Genomic DNA, 14,779 nt, shown 5'->3' on the forward strand with positions numbered 1-14,779 from the left:
TGAATTTCCTTTGCATATTATATACTATTGAATGAAGGATAGAGAACTTAAATACAATGGTAGATTTGCTTTTTAAGTTCTAAAAATTAAGCTAAGGTTAAATAGTAAAAAAACAAATACTGGGTAAGGGAGAATCCTGTGGCATTTCAACTTATTCCTCAGGATCATTTTGATGATTGTGTGTTCCACTGAAAAGGAAATAACCTATTATCAAAACTATATTTGTTTGCACTAAGCAAAAACTAATGTTGGAAGCATAAAACTGAACTAACCCCTTTTAATTAACTAGTCAACATGTTTCATTCCTGAACTGGAAGTTATCAATATAGCACATGAAAGAAGAAATTATACTTTTTCAATTTAGATAATATGCAAAAAGCACACCATTTGTAATGACCTGCTTTCACTGAATATAACCAACTGCAAAGATCTATTATTGGCTGATAATAGCAGCAGTAACAGCAGCGGCTTACTTTAATGAGATTGCTGGCTCTGGGCCCCAGCTGCTCCATGCAGGGCTGTCCCCTTACTCCATGACCTACCAATATGTGCTGTCATCAGTAATGAGATAAACCTGGTTGCTTAACATGGAGGAAAACTATGAGCCATGTGCTCTTTCTATTACGAGCAGATGCCTAAACTGTACAACTTTTTTTTCCCCATTGTAATGAAAGGGGGGAAAAATGGAGCATTAAAAATGCAACAACTCTTTTCAGTCTAGGCTTTATTGCCTGAAGTAAGCCCTGTAATGTTGTGAATCCCCAAATTTAAATTTTGTTCTTGCAAAGTGCATTGAAGAATGGTTATTCACATTATATTATGCGCATATCATATGCAACAATACAGTTGTATGTCTTTTTCCCAAGGCACACCTGAAATATTTTAATGCCGTTTGGCAGGACATGGCATTAAAAGACTAACTAGTATACCATTAAGTTTGAATACCAAGTCTTATTTCTGAGGAAACATACAAGATTGTGTTGTATCCAGAACTAATATGCACAGTGAAGACTATATGGATGGTGCATCACACTTACTGGGTAAAATGGGAAGCTTCTGTAGAATTAACTAGCAGATTTTTAAAAATAAGTATCTGCATGAATATTAGCATCCTTAAAACATTGCTATTTCTGTTTCTCAATTATTTATGCATCTGTTTTATATTACACGAGCTGTTAACCTGGGGCAATTTTGCAAAGTCAGGTCATTCTCAAGAAGCACTTTGTGTACAATGAATTTCTTACATCCATTAAAGGACTTGCAAATAGAACTGCATGTGATACCATTCATTAATATTACATAATTACAGTACATTCATCTGAAATACTTCTTTAGGTACTGGCAGCTTTTAAAAAAAGGAGAAAAATAAGAAGGGGAAGACAGCATGCTCCAAGGCAATGAATTTTATTAAAAGCTTATTAACAGGAGAGTGTGTAACTATATAATATTTTAATGCAATTTCATAAAAATAGTAAAGGCATTTTTATTAGTGATCCTAACACAAATAAATGTTTCTATGAACAGTGTAGATGGTTTATAGAACAAGTAATTGGCGCTGCAGTAACTGAATAGAGGAAGAAAATTGAGGAAAACAAATTGCAATTGCATTTTGATTCAGACAAGGTGTCTGTATGTAAAGGAGCTGACATCATGTTCCTAGGATCTAATCTGCCTTACCTTTTTATATATTTGCCTGGGTGTACACCCCATTAAGCAGTGGGATTTGTTCATGAATAAATATGCATAGGATTGCTCTGTAAAACACCTCTTGTGCAGTATTTGAAGCAAAGACATTCTCTAAATTTGGTCTGTTCTATATCAGCTTCTTCTTGGTTGCCTGGATATAACGCTGGTACAGAATCTGCAGAGAAGGACAGATAATATATATTGAACATTTCTTTCTGTCAGTTTTGTTTTCTACATTCTGTATGGAAATCCTTGCCCATATGTTGGAGATACCAGGAATGAGCTTGGCTGGCCCTATGACCCTAGTTAATGCTGCATTGGATGACTTGTGTCCCATAGCTGTCTCTCTCCCATTCTTGTCCATGTCATTAATTTTTAGGGACTCTTTAAGTATGTGCTACAGAGCAAAAAAGATTACGGAAGAAAGCATGTGACACAGGGATATCTCAGTTTTAGGTATGTATTTGTTAAATTGTAACTCTTAAATTTTTCCACATCAGCCTTCTGTAACCTAGTCCTAATAATAGAAGTGTTAGATTTTAACTCCCAGCGTTCTTAGCCAGCCTGTCCCATTGAAATAAACTGCACTTAAAAAGCAGCTGTCTCCCCATTAGTATTCAATCACATCAAAACACAAAGCAAAACGTAACTATCCAAAACCACTTTTTAAATAACAATAAAAAAACTAGATAAATCAGACGGTAAAAAACAAACAAACAAAGAATGTTAACAAGACAGTATCTCAAGCATGGTATTTCTTTCTCTTCCTTCCTACTCCATTACCAGCAATCATGGGTTGTTGTTGTTTTTTAAATGCTGCTGTACTGACTGGCAAAGCTGAAGCTTCATAGTTGAAGCTTCATGGTTTCCTGGAGCCAAATAATAATCTGACCGTTGTAAATCATTTTCCCACTATAATTTAACCCTGTGTTCTAGAGTCATCCCACCATTGGTGCCAAAATAATAGTTATGACGTTTCTATAATACTTCAACCCAGGCTGGATGATGCTGTGAACACATTATATGCCACTAGTTGTGACAGACACAAAAGAAAGTCACCTTCTGGGAAACTATCTTCATTCACCTTGGAAAATGGTCAGTGACTACAGGATAATGATAAATAAATTCATTCAAGTGGAGCTGTTGGAAAAGTTTAGGAAGCCAACATATATTCCAGATGGATTTTGGTAATTGTGCCCATTATTCTATTTTGATGGACACTTTGTACAATAATGTGCTAGAATTCACTGAGTTCTCTTTACAGACTCTTTGCACACAGAACTATACTCACAGTAACTTCTTGATAGGATGATATGTGCTTTGCAGCATTACCCATTAATTTTCAATAATTCCTACATTAAACTTCAATGGAGTATAATTACAAAACTTGCCTAATAGTATTATACATTAAGAAATTCTAATGCTTAAAACAATGAATGAAGAGCCTTTCAAAACAGAGGACTACACACACAGATGAACTCAGAAGCTATTGGTAGACAAGGCTTATTACATCTAGTTTGTACTTTTTAGTTAAATAATCATATAGTCGTTTATTTATATCACCAGCTTATAAAGAAAAATGTATCTGAGAATTATTACAGAATAATAAAACATGATGAATGTAGCATTTAAACAACTTTTACATTATAAATGACCCATTTCCCCCTAAATTAATGATGTGGATTTAGCTACCTGTCTTCTAATATTATGAACAATGCCACAAAATCTAGCAACTTTAACATTAATACTGGAGTCTAAAAGCAGCAGAAAAGCATCCTTTTTTCTTATGTGCTGGAAAAAATATTTTTTAATAATTTTTATTAAAACCCTGAAATTAATCAACAGTTTTGGCATTGAAAAGTACCAAATATTTTGGAATTTAATTCTTTTCAAAACATAGATTTTTAAAAAATATTACAGTTAAATTGTTTAAAAGGTATTATATATTAATAATAACTGATAACTAATGTATAGACTATATAACTGTTATATAATAAACAATTTAGCAAGAAAAAAATCTATATTAATATATACTTAGAAAGAAAATCTAAACTGGTTAAAACAAATTCAAAGAAAATTAAGAGCAAATTATGAAAAAAAATATGATAAAAATGATTTCAACTGTTCCAGCCAGAATAATTAAGAGTCAGGGTTTATGAAAGGAACAGTTGTAAACATCTGTATGCTACCTATCCTTGTTTCCGACTTTGAAGATTCCAAGCCTAGGAACTTGCTTTAAATACAAAAGCTAAACAGAACTCATAGTCTTTTTAGTCCTGATTACACCAGGTTTTTTTCCATATTTGTAATATAAACTGTAACTCTACTATTTGCTAACCATCAATATTCTCACAGCTACAGTATTGGTGATAATTTCTGATTAGCCAGATGACTTTCTTTTCATCTGTCTTACAGCTGTTTTCTATTCTTAAGCAACAATACATACTTGAAACAGAGTAATGATACCTGAGATTCAGAATATGCCCTATTTTTTAAAACAGAATCTCTCTCCCCACCTCACACCCATTTTTCCTTTAAAAAAACTACAAAAAACACTTATATAAAACTGGTCAGGCTAGTCAAGTTGTCAAATGAATTATTTAACTTGAGAAGGAATGTTAGCAGATGTGTGATGCTGAAGGAATTTGGTGAAATTTAGGTTTAAATGCAGCTAAGCTTGTTGAATAGCTTTGGGCAGTTTATACTTTTGTGACATATTCTGCATATTCTGTCTCATGAAGTGTGTGTGTGTGCATATGTGTCTCATGTGCTTTTAAACAAAACACTATAACTAGGTTTCTTAAGAAAATAGAGTATGAATGAAACATGTATAATGGAGCAAGCAAACAATTTTCTCATTCTTTGAGACTTTGTTAGCTTTTACATTGTTGTAATGTGAAGCCATAGCTCAGAGACAGACAAACTTTTGGTGCAGGACAGGGGGAGGCAGAGCCAAACTGTGGATCACAAAAAGTTAAAACTCTTAAAAGCAGAAGACTCCTGAGCCAAATCATTATGCATAAATGACAACACCAGGTTCCCAATAGCGTTGAAGATTTATGAATCCCAAAATTTGTTTTGCATACAGGAACTGAATTCATGGTCCTTCTATACAAACATTCACCATGGTTTTCACAAGTTGTCTTCATATTTATATCACTGAAAATGTTATTCAGATGGAGAATAAAAACAGCAAGAAATCCAAAGGTGTTGAAATAATGAATGCCATTAATCTCCCAGAGAGTGGAGAAATGTGTGTTCAGGACACAAGGGAGATACCTCACATGATGATGTGCTAGGAAAGCTAGTTACCATGGAATAACTACAGGAACAGTAGCTATTAGTCATTATGGGTATTTATCTTGAGGAATAGGGACCATAACTCCTTATTAGTTCTTTGGGGAATATGATGAAACTCTCATCAATTGTGCATTTATTTTAAATGGTTGGTTTAAAAATTGCCATATTAAAATCTTGTATTTGCTTTTATCAATGTGGACTTTGCCAAAAAAAAAAAAAAAACCCAACTCTGCAACAAGCACACCCACATTTCTACAGATGTACCTAATATATTCCAGTTTAAATATATGGAGTTTTGCATAATGCTGTGCATGCTGCCAATATATTCTAACAGTGAGCAGTTCTAAAAGCAATACTACAAAGTTTATTTTCCTTTGCAAAGTACAGTTTGGATGATAAAATGGCACATTAATACTATTTACTTTATATATGTACAAACATAAATGTAAATAAAAGTCTATTCCTCCAACACTAGGCACATATTGTAGCCTTTGCATCAGGTTTCCAGAGAAAAGCTGTTGTACCAATCACCAAGCTCTTACTTCAATACTTCAATTTAGCTAATTCTGCCCAAAACATCTACTTCTTCACCTACTGCAATTTAGATACTTTAGATAACACCAGAGTGTTCAGAAAAAAAATCAATCCCATAATACCTTATTGACAAAATCTACATATATGTTAGAAAGCCACAGTCCAGAAAGACCATAGTGAAACAGACTGGCTCCAGGTTGGCATAGGAGTGAGACAAGGCTGTACACTCCCTCCTTATTTATTCACCCTATATGCTGAATATATACTAAGAGAAGCTAGAAGAAGTTGAGCATGACTTTAAGGCTGGAGGAACAAACAATACCTCTGTCATAATGATAAAACTATTTTGATAACTGAAAATGCAAATAATCTGCAAGATCTGTTAAGAAAAGTCATAGAACCAAGTTAAAAATACAATTAAGATTAAATATAAAGACTATTATGGACAACCAGCCTCAGAATTGACAGTGAAGATACAGAAAAGGTGGCTAGTGTTTGTTTTTTAGCCTCAGTGATGAACACCAAAGGAACCAGCAGTTAAGAAATATGTCACAGACTAGCACTTGCTAGAGAAGCAATGAAGGCCTTGGAAAATTTTTTCATGCTGGGATGTGTACATATCTACAAATATCAGAACTGAATAGGCGGTGGTTTCCCACCCCCCCCCCCCCCCTTCTATGGAAGCAAAAGATGGACTTGAAAAGTAGGTTAGAAAGAATATCAACACTTTTAAACTTGGTTCTGGAGAAGATTTCTGAGAATACCACAGATAACCATGAAACAGACTGACCATCACATAATCAATCAGAATTGTAACTGGTGCACAAATGTTGAGTTCAAATTATCATATTTTGGACACATTATATGAGATTTGATTTGTATGAAGAATGGTGTCCTAATGTTGGGAAAGATGGAAGGAAAGAGAAGAAGTGAAGAAGAACTATCAGCAAGGTGGATAGACTCAAATTATCACAATGTTGGAAGAATTTTTTCATCACTGAAAAAATGAAACAATCATCCAATAGTGACAGATATCAAAATAATGACAGTTTATTTTTCTTAAAATACAGATCGTTAATGGGGAAATCATCATCCTGAATTCAATAAATGGATATAGAAATATTCTAATATGATTGGCAGAGAAAGACATCTGAAAACTGTTAGGAATAAAATTGTAATAGTAAAGAGTTAGGGTTACCTTAAAGACTAACAAATGTTACTGCTTGGCTTTCCAAAGCCAAGCTCACTGATCAGATATACTGGTATCTCATGCCACAAAACACTTGTTTTGATTTTGCTGTGAAAGACTAACATGACAGTCACTTTGAAAATAGATGGCTTGATGAGGCCAGCATACATGAAGATTGGAAATTCTAACCACTATCTCGTTTTCCAGCTGTTATGTCTAGGAAAATACTTAAAAACCAGTCCTAAGTATGATTTGCTTTGAAGTCTTTTGGAATGAGCATACTGTACTTACGATATAAGTTAAGGCCTCCAAGAAAATGAGAGAGTAGTAAGTTATGCATAAATTATAACAGGAAGAAAAAGTGGTAACTTTTTTTAGGATCATTAGGGTAAGATTGCTTAGTGGAAGGTGGATTTCAAATGTATAAAAGAAGTGGTCACAGTGCACTTTTCATATAATATCTTTCATGTACTATTATGTGATGTACAGGGGGTTACTTAGGCAAGACAACTACAGATAGCTATAATTGATGGCAATTATGTGCAGCCCACATAATTATATGTTTTCTTGGAAGTAAATAACAGTAACTCCCAAGTAAACATGCACTGTATTGTAAGGCAAAACTGTTTCATGGGAAGAAAGTAAATTCGTTGGTTGAGTTTTACTGGATTAGAGGAGTGTTCAATATTTTTATTGTGTCTTTTAAAAAATTGACATATTGTTTAAAACTTAATTATCTACTACAACAGGATAAAGGTTTGTTTCCAGCTGATTTTTGTGCGTTGGTCTGACTACTTTATGTATAAAGCTACATATAAAGCATTTTAATGCATCTGAATATATGACCAGTTTCTTAATACCTAATTATTGTGTTTTTTTTTAAAGTACCAATGCCATAAACTGCTGAAGCTGAGCAAATGTTCATTTTGTTTATCAGTACAGCTCTGTCTTCCAGTATAGCCTTAAGGTTAATTGTGACATTTGGTGTCAGGACAATGTTGTATTTGATTTTTTTTTTTTAAAGAGGACTTTTTCAGAACTCTCTTTAAACCAAATGTTCGGTATGATCTTTTATGCGCATGTGGTATTTAAATCTTCACAATTCACTAAAAAGATAAGGCAGAATTGAGGGAACCTCCTTCCTGTATAGGCTTGATGTAGGATATAAGGTTCTTGATTTAGCTTCTTGTGGTCTAGCTGAAAAGGCCCCTCTGCAAACTCCACTGTGTCAAAGTTAGACTGATCTGCAAAAGGAGAAGGGGAGAATTCTGAGATTTTCATGCACAGGAAAGTTCTCAGTGATTTGATTCTGAGGAGCAGCATTTGGAAAATGACTTTTGGGTGGAGTTTAAGTCAATAACATCATTCAACTCTGGGTGTAATCCAGTAGTCTAATAAACGCTCCCCATCCTCAAATTTGTAACTTTTTTCATTTGGTCCCATGCAAGGTCTTTCTCCCTTTCACTGAACCACAGCAGAAATATGCCCTGGCAATCTCTCCCCCTCCCCCGCCCCAGCATAAGATAACCTTTTTTTCATACCCAGACCATAAGGGAGACAGGGTTAAGACATTTACTCTTGGCTATACTGAAGTTAATGCAGAATTTTCTTCCACAACCACTCAAGGGAAGCTTCAAGGTTTGTCAATCTGTTGGGAATTTTTCATCTATTATCTTGGAACAGTGGTGGGATTCATATTTTTTTACTACCGGTTCTGCGGGTGTGGCTTGGTGGGTGTGACATGGCTTGGATGATGTGGCTTGGTGGGGATGGCAGAGGAAGGATACTATAAAATCTCCATTCCCTTCCCACTCCAGGGGACAGTTTCTGCAAAATCCCCATTCCCTCCTGATCAACTGGGATTCAGGAGGCAGAGAATAGATGGTGGCAGGACCAGTCAGAGGTGGTATTTACCGGTTCTCAAAACTACTCAAAATTTCTGCTACCGGTTCTCCAAAACTGGAACCTGCTTTATATCATCTTTGTCTTGCAGGGAAATTAGTTGACTGCCAATAAGTGAACAGAAGTAATTGAGGTAGGATAGGGATCAGCTATTGGGCAGCAGATTTTATGCCAATAATTTTTTTTCTACTGGCCAAGATTGAGAAAATGGCACTTCAACTGAACTGTGTGGAAAAGGCTAAGGAATGTGTCCTTTAATATTGAATCCTAAATAACTGTGTAGGAAGCTGCCTCATACATTGCTCATGCTGCCTCAAAGGCTACTTTGAGTAAAAGACTGTACAGAAACTCTTCTCATTATTTCTTATTCATTGATATGATAGAGATTACACTTAAGATCTTCTCCATACAGAGTGTGCATTATCATATGTGCAACATACATGTACCTAGAGGAAAATAATATGCCAGGTATTTTTCTAAGTGAGAATTTTTTTGTATAATCACAATACAAAATTGTGCGGGTGATCCTGTCATAGTCTTCTTCTATTTGTAATCTTCCTATGTTTTCCCATAAAATCTACAAAAGGGTGATAAGAAAAAGGTGAAAAAACCTGTATACTGTCTCTTGATTAGAAGCACTAGGGTATTTATCTGAAAGCTCTTTTGTTCCCAAAAGCTTTCTTATTTTTGTTCATATCAAATATGGCACTTCACTTGTTGATAGTTAAATTCCTATAAACAAAAAAAACCCCTTCTAATTTCTGTCTTGGGATATAGTCATCTGTGCAGCTAAATGTATCAGCATATCTTGGATATTTATATACAGTTTGTCCTTAAAAAGGCCTAATACTTCATGTGCAAACAGGAGCAAACAAGATGTGCCAGATCACAATTATATGTAATGATAATAAAGTCTAGAACTTCTGTAACCGGATAACTAAACCTGCTGCAAAACCTGTGCTGAAATATAAGTGATGAACATCGGCAGATGTAACATCCAAGCCATATATTCAGCAACACTACATTACAAAAGGGAAAATAATGACTTCACAGATGTAGCTGTTAATTCTGAATGTATGATGACTGCAGGTATTAATAACAAGAGAGAATGGCTTGAAAAAAGGAGAGTAATACTTATAGAATGGTTAAATTAGCTGTGGTGATTCTTCATCTTGGCATCTTAACAGACATGTGTTTTGATGAGGAAATAAATATATGTGATGTCACACAAATAGGCTAGTCCTTGGTATGTAAATACCATGATTGCCAGCCTTATCCTCGTGTGACAAACCCAGTGCCTTCAAAATGGACAAAGCAATATCCTTTTTTTGTTTAAGTTTGGTTCAATAATTGAAAGACTGTCCTCCCTAGCGGGAAGCCTTCCCAACCTGCTAAGATTTCAGTTCCCATCATTGAGAAGCAAGGTATACCTTATCTTCAGATTGGGGAAGTTTGATGAAAGCGAACCAACTAGAAATAATGGGTGTATGACTTCTTAAGACAGACCTTAAGGAAGTAAGAAGCCACTGCTGTGCCTATAGTCACCAACAGTCAGACTGAATGGTTAAAACAAGAAACTGTGAATATTACATTCCTAAGGGGAGCTGTGACTCTCTTTAGAGAGTCTCCAATATCACAAAGAGAAATGTCATATTCCAGTTAACCCAAAAATGCTTTTTCTGGATGACTGAGAATCTCCATAGTCATATTCCAGTTAAACATTTTTTATTATTATTATCAAGGATTGTTGTTGATAGACAACTAAGTTGTTGTCTAAGATCTACGACTGGGATTTAAAATATATGCCTGTTTTATCAAGAATAATTTCAAGCCAGACCACAAAATTTGATACATCCAGAAACTTCTTAGAATGATTAAAATAAACTGACCCCATCAAATAAACTGACTTTCAGAAACCATAGCCAATGAAAAGCTCACGCCTGCCATATTCAAAAATGGTTGCTTAGATTAGACCAAACTATACATTTAACAGACTCTGTGGCTTCATTACCTAACCCAACATGGCGGCTCAACTTCTCTTGAGGGAAAGAAAACTGCCCGAAGCAAGAATGGCGGACGCAGCGCCGCCCCATTTGCCCTTATGTAAAAGGGAGGCCGACTCTCGCAGTCCCTCTTCTGGCTAGAAAAAGGCGTCCTAGCGAGTGAAGGGAGAAGAGGCGTGGCTCATGCAGAGAAGGGAGAGAGAGAGAGAGCGAGAGAGAGAGAGAGAGAGAGGAGGGGCGGAGCTTCTCCGTACCGGAAGTGTCGCGCTGCCCCTCTCCAGCTGGTTGTCATTTCGATCGGAGGCTCGGTCCTGTGGAGACGGCGGCGGTGGCTGAGGCGGCCGGGCCGGGCTGACGCACCGGCGTATTTGACAGAAATAGCCCAGCGTCTCCGCGATTTAATAGGAGCCTCCCTCCACCCTCCCGATCGACGATTGTTTTACATGAGGGGCAAAGAACGACGCCGGGAGGAGCCGAGGCGGAGAAGCAGTCGCAGCCCCCGAGGATCGGCAGTGGGAAGAAAGGCAGGACCCCTGGGAACCGCTATCGCCGCCACCAACGCTTCCCTCTTTTCCTCACCCTCCTCCTCCTCCACCTCCTCCACCATCATAAGAGCCAGCCTTGATTCGGCCCTTCCCTGCGCTTTCGCCACTAAGTGATCCTCGTGACCCTCCTCCCTTGAGAAACCGGCTCCCATGGGGGAGAGAGGAGTCCGGCTCCCCGCCAGCGTCGTCCCCTCCCCGGCGGAGACTGCTCCCCTCCAGAGGTAAAGTCCTCCCCTCTCTGCGCGGGTAGTGAATGGTGAAATCCCCATTTTGGTGCCAGCTCCTACCTCTGAGAGAGAGAGAGAGAGAGCGAGAGAGCGAGAGCAAGGGCGGCATCAGACCTGTATTTCCTTCCTTCCCCCTCGGAAGAAATCTCACCAGAAGGAAGCCTTCCCCTCCCATGCCTTAGATATTCTCGGTATATGGATTTGAGCCTAAGCCCTTCTCTCGGTTTTTTTGCCCAATAAATTATTCTGCTGATGACTTTTTTTAAAAAAATAATGTTTTAACTTATGCTGTCCGGGTATTTTTCCTCCATTCCCCCTCCAGACACTTGACTGCTGATTTTCTGAGGTGAAAATTTTCCTCTGCAGGCAGCCAGGATTCATCTGAAGGACACGTAAATATCGGATCATAATAGAAGGCGAGCTTCAAAAAGCAGGAACCCACCCAGCCAGCCAGCAGCAGCAGCAGCAAGAATCCACCCTTCGCCTGCTCAACTCAGTCTGTACACATACACCCAGCACTCACTGAATGCCAATATTTAGAGATCAGAAAAAGGAACAAATCCTCACACCCTCCCTCTCGAGATAGAAAGGCCTTGTCAGAAGGGCATCCACATAAGTCATATTATTCATAGTCCTACAGGCAAAGGCAGTAGCAGCACAGGTTGTGGGGGAGGGAAGTTTCTCTTCTAGAATTTGCTTCCCTAAAGAGATCCTGAGCTAAAATCTTTACATTTTCCACAGCAAGGACTGTTAGAGTAGAACACAGATATATATTAGATTATATAGAATTTATTAAATGATTCCAGATTTAAATATATTTTTGGAGCTGTGAAGGAGTGAGGAGTACCAGATGTCATGATATCTTTTTTTCATTAATGTGTACGTGAGCAGGTTGAGGCAGTTGGTAAGACGAGAAAGTTAATATATATTATATCTATATATATCTATATATATCTTTTTTTAAAAATATCCCTGGAACTTTCTTTCATCCCCACTTCATTCTTGTGTATTTCCTTTTTAAAAAAGGAAAGCTCTTATTTTGTTAACCAAAGATTTACTTTCCATTCCTTCTGGCTATTAGAAGGAAGTGAACACAAATTGACCCATGTCAATATTTTAAGTGATCTCACTTACAAGAATCCAGGAAAAAAAATCCAAATCAGATATCTCAAGTGGGTAGGAAGAAAGTTTGTCATAAAAAGATATTTTCTATTCTGTTGCTTTAGTAGAAGAAAACCATTTAAAGATTTTTTTTTCTCTTTCCAGGAGGAATTCAGATTCTAAAATAAAATAAATGGGGGATTACGGGTTTGGCGTGTTAGTGCAGAACAACACCGGGAATAAGTCAGCTTTTCCAGTCAGATTTCATCCACATCTGCAGCCTCCACATCACCATCAAAATGCAGCCCCCAATCCTGCTGCTTTTATAAATAACACAGCTGCCAATGGCAGTAGTGCTGGGTCAGCTTGGCTCTTTCCTGCTCCAGCTGCCCATAATATTCAGGATGAGATTCTGGGGTCAGAAAAATCGAAAAGTCAACAACAGGAAAAACAAGACTCCCTAGAAAAACAGCAGCTTTCCCCTAGTCAAAGTCAGGAAGCAGGCATGCTGCCTGATTCTGAGAAAGCTAAATCTGAAGAAAGCCAAGGGGATAATTCTTCTGAAAATAGCAATGGGAAGGAAAAAATAAGAATAGAATCACCAGTGTTAACAGGATTTGATTATCAAGAGGCTACCGGGCTAGGTACTTCAAGCCAGCCCCTGACATCTACTGCATCTTCTCTGACTGGTTTCAGTAACTGGTCAGCAGCAGCTATAGCTCCTTCGTCTTCAACAATAATAAATGAAGATGCGAGTTTCTTCCACCAGGGAGGGGTACCTCCTGCTTCAGCAAATAATGGTGCTCTGCTGTTTCAGAATTTTCCACATCATGTCAGTCCTGGTTTTGGGGGTAGTTTTTCCCCTCAGATTGGACCCCTCTCTCAGCACCACCCTCATCACCCCCATTTTCAACATCATCACAATCAGCATCAACAACAGAGGAGGTCTCCTGCAAGCCCTCATCCACCTCCATTTACACATAGAAATGCTGCTTTTAATCAACTGCCTCATCTTGCTAATAATCTTAACAAACCACCCTCTCCATGGAGCAGCTACCAAAGCCCATCACCTACACCATCTTCCTCATGGAGTCCTGGTGGTGGATGTGGTGGGTGGGGTGGGTCCCAAGGGCGAGATCACCGCAGGGGACTGAATGGAGGAATAACACCCCTGAATTCCATCTCACCCCTGAAGAAGAATTTTCCAAATAATCATATCCAGTTGCAGAAGTATGCACGACCCAGTTCCGTTTTTGCTCCAAAATCTTGGATGGAAGACAGTTTGAACAGAGCTGACAATATCTTTCCCTTTCAGGTGAGATCATTTTATTAATATTAAGACAGAATGCTTTATAAAGAGATCTAGAAAAGACTGCGTGAATTGTAATGTTTTATCTTTTTGGCATTGTTTCAAATATTAAAAATGCACAATTATAAAATTGATTTTAAAAATGCACCTAAATGTGTAGTTGATCCTGTGACATTTCATGCCATGGTTGTTCATGTCTGAATCATGGATGCTTTGTATAGTGTTTGCCAGAGAAATACCTAAAACAAAATAGGAAATCTATTATCTAGTTAGTTTGCTGTCAAATCAGTATTATCTGATCAATAAAACAACTACAAGAACAATAATTGGAGTCATCCTTGTAACTGAACAAAATCCTAAAGCACAAGAATTGTTGAAAGTGTGCACCTTTTAAAATATAATAGAATTCAGTGCAATTAATTATTACCGATTTATAAAACTAGAAAATACATCTACAGCTTTGTACAACAAGCATTATTTTCATTTTGATTTAATTTGGAATATGTAGGTTTTTAAATGCAGCTCAAATAATCTTAAAATGTTGATCTGGTCTCTGCTAGGAAGGGCAATATATTTTAGTAGTAGATTATAAGTCATTACTAAAAATAGATGTGGACTATTTGAGACAGCTTTTTCTATTGGAGGGTAGCCATTTGCTATAAGGAAATAGGCTGAGAATTTCAGTAGTACCTATTTCTCCACTTATAAACAATTACCACTAGAAATCGCCATTTAAACAATGCAGTGACAATATATTGTGTTTCATTATTAGCTGTTGTTAAGTCTGAATATTCTGTAATGTTTTACTGAGATAGCAAAATGATAGCAAAAGATAGCAATATTGATGAAAAAATAAAATTGTAAAATATTTGTTATTTCTCAACATGGTATATATAATCTGATGAGTCCTGTGACCTAGTTTTGTCATAATTGGAAAACTGGTAGATAGACAAAAGCCATACTTTTTTTAAATATAGAAAACT

At 37.0% G+C, this 14,779-nt stretch overlaps 1 protein-coding gene and 1 long non-coding RNA gene across 2 annotated transcripts in view; one reads left to right on the top strand and one right to left on the bottom strand.

The window, feature by feature from the left end:
• Window positions 1-1,830: 1,830 nt before the first annotated feature.
• On the bottom strand, window positions 1,831-10,955 carry LOC116503232. The gene is made up of 3 exons (XR_004254676.1): window positions 10,869-10,955; window positions 7,845-7,953; window positions 1,831-1,861 (listed from the first exon to the last, which is right to left on the bottom strand). It is a non-coding gene; the product is annotated as an uncharacterized LOC116503232 (long non-coding RNA).
• CPEB4 (cytoplasmic polyadenylation element binding protein 4) overlaps window positions 10,908-14,779 on the top strand; it is a 58,207-nt gene continuing 54,335 nt past the window's right edge. The window contains exons 1-2 of the mRNA XM_032209494.1: window positions 10,908-11,380; window positions 11,753-13,802. Of these exons, the coding sequence (XP_032065385.1) occupies window positions 12,681-13,802 (1,122 nt within the window). The 5' untranslated portion in view covers window positions 10,908-11,380; window positions 11,753-12,680. The remainder of the gene's footprint in view (window positions 11,381-11,752; window positions 13,803-14,779) is intronic.

Source organism: Thamnophis elegans, chromosome 2 (assembly GCF_009769535.1).
Source record: "Thamnophis elegans isolate rThaEle1 chromosome 2, rThaEle1.pri, whole genome shotgun sequence".
In the NCBI taxonomy this organism is placed as follows: Eukaryota; Metazoa; Chordata; class Lepidosauria; order Squamata; family Colubridae; genus Thamnophis; species Thamnophis elegans.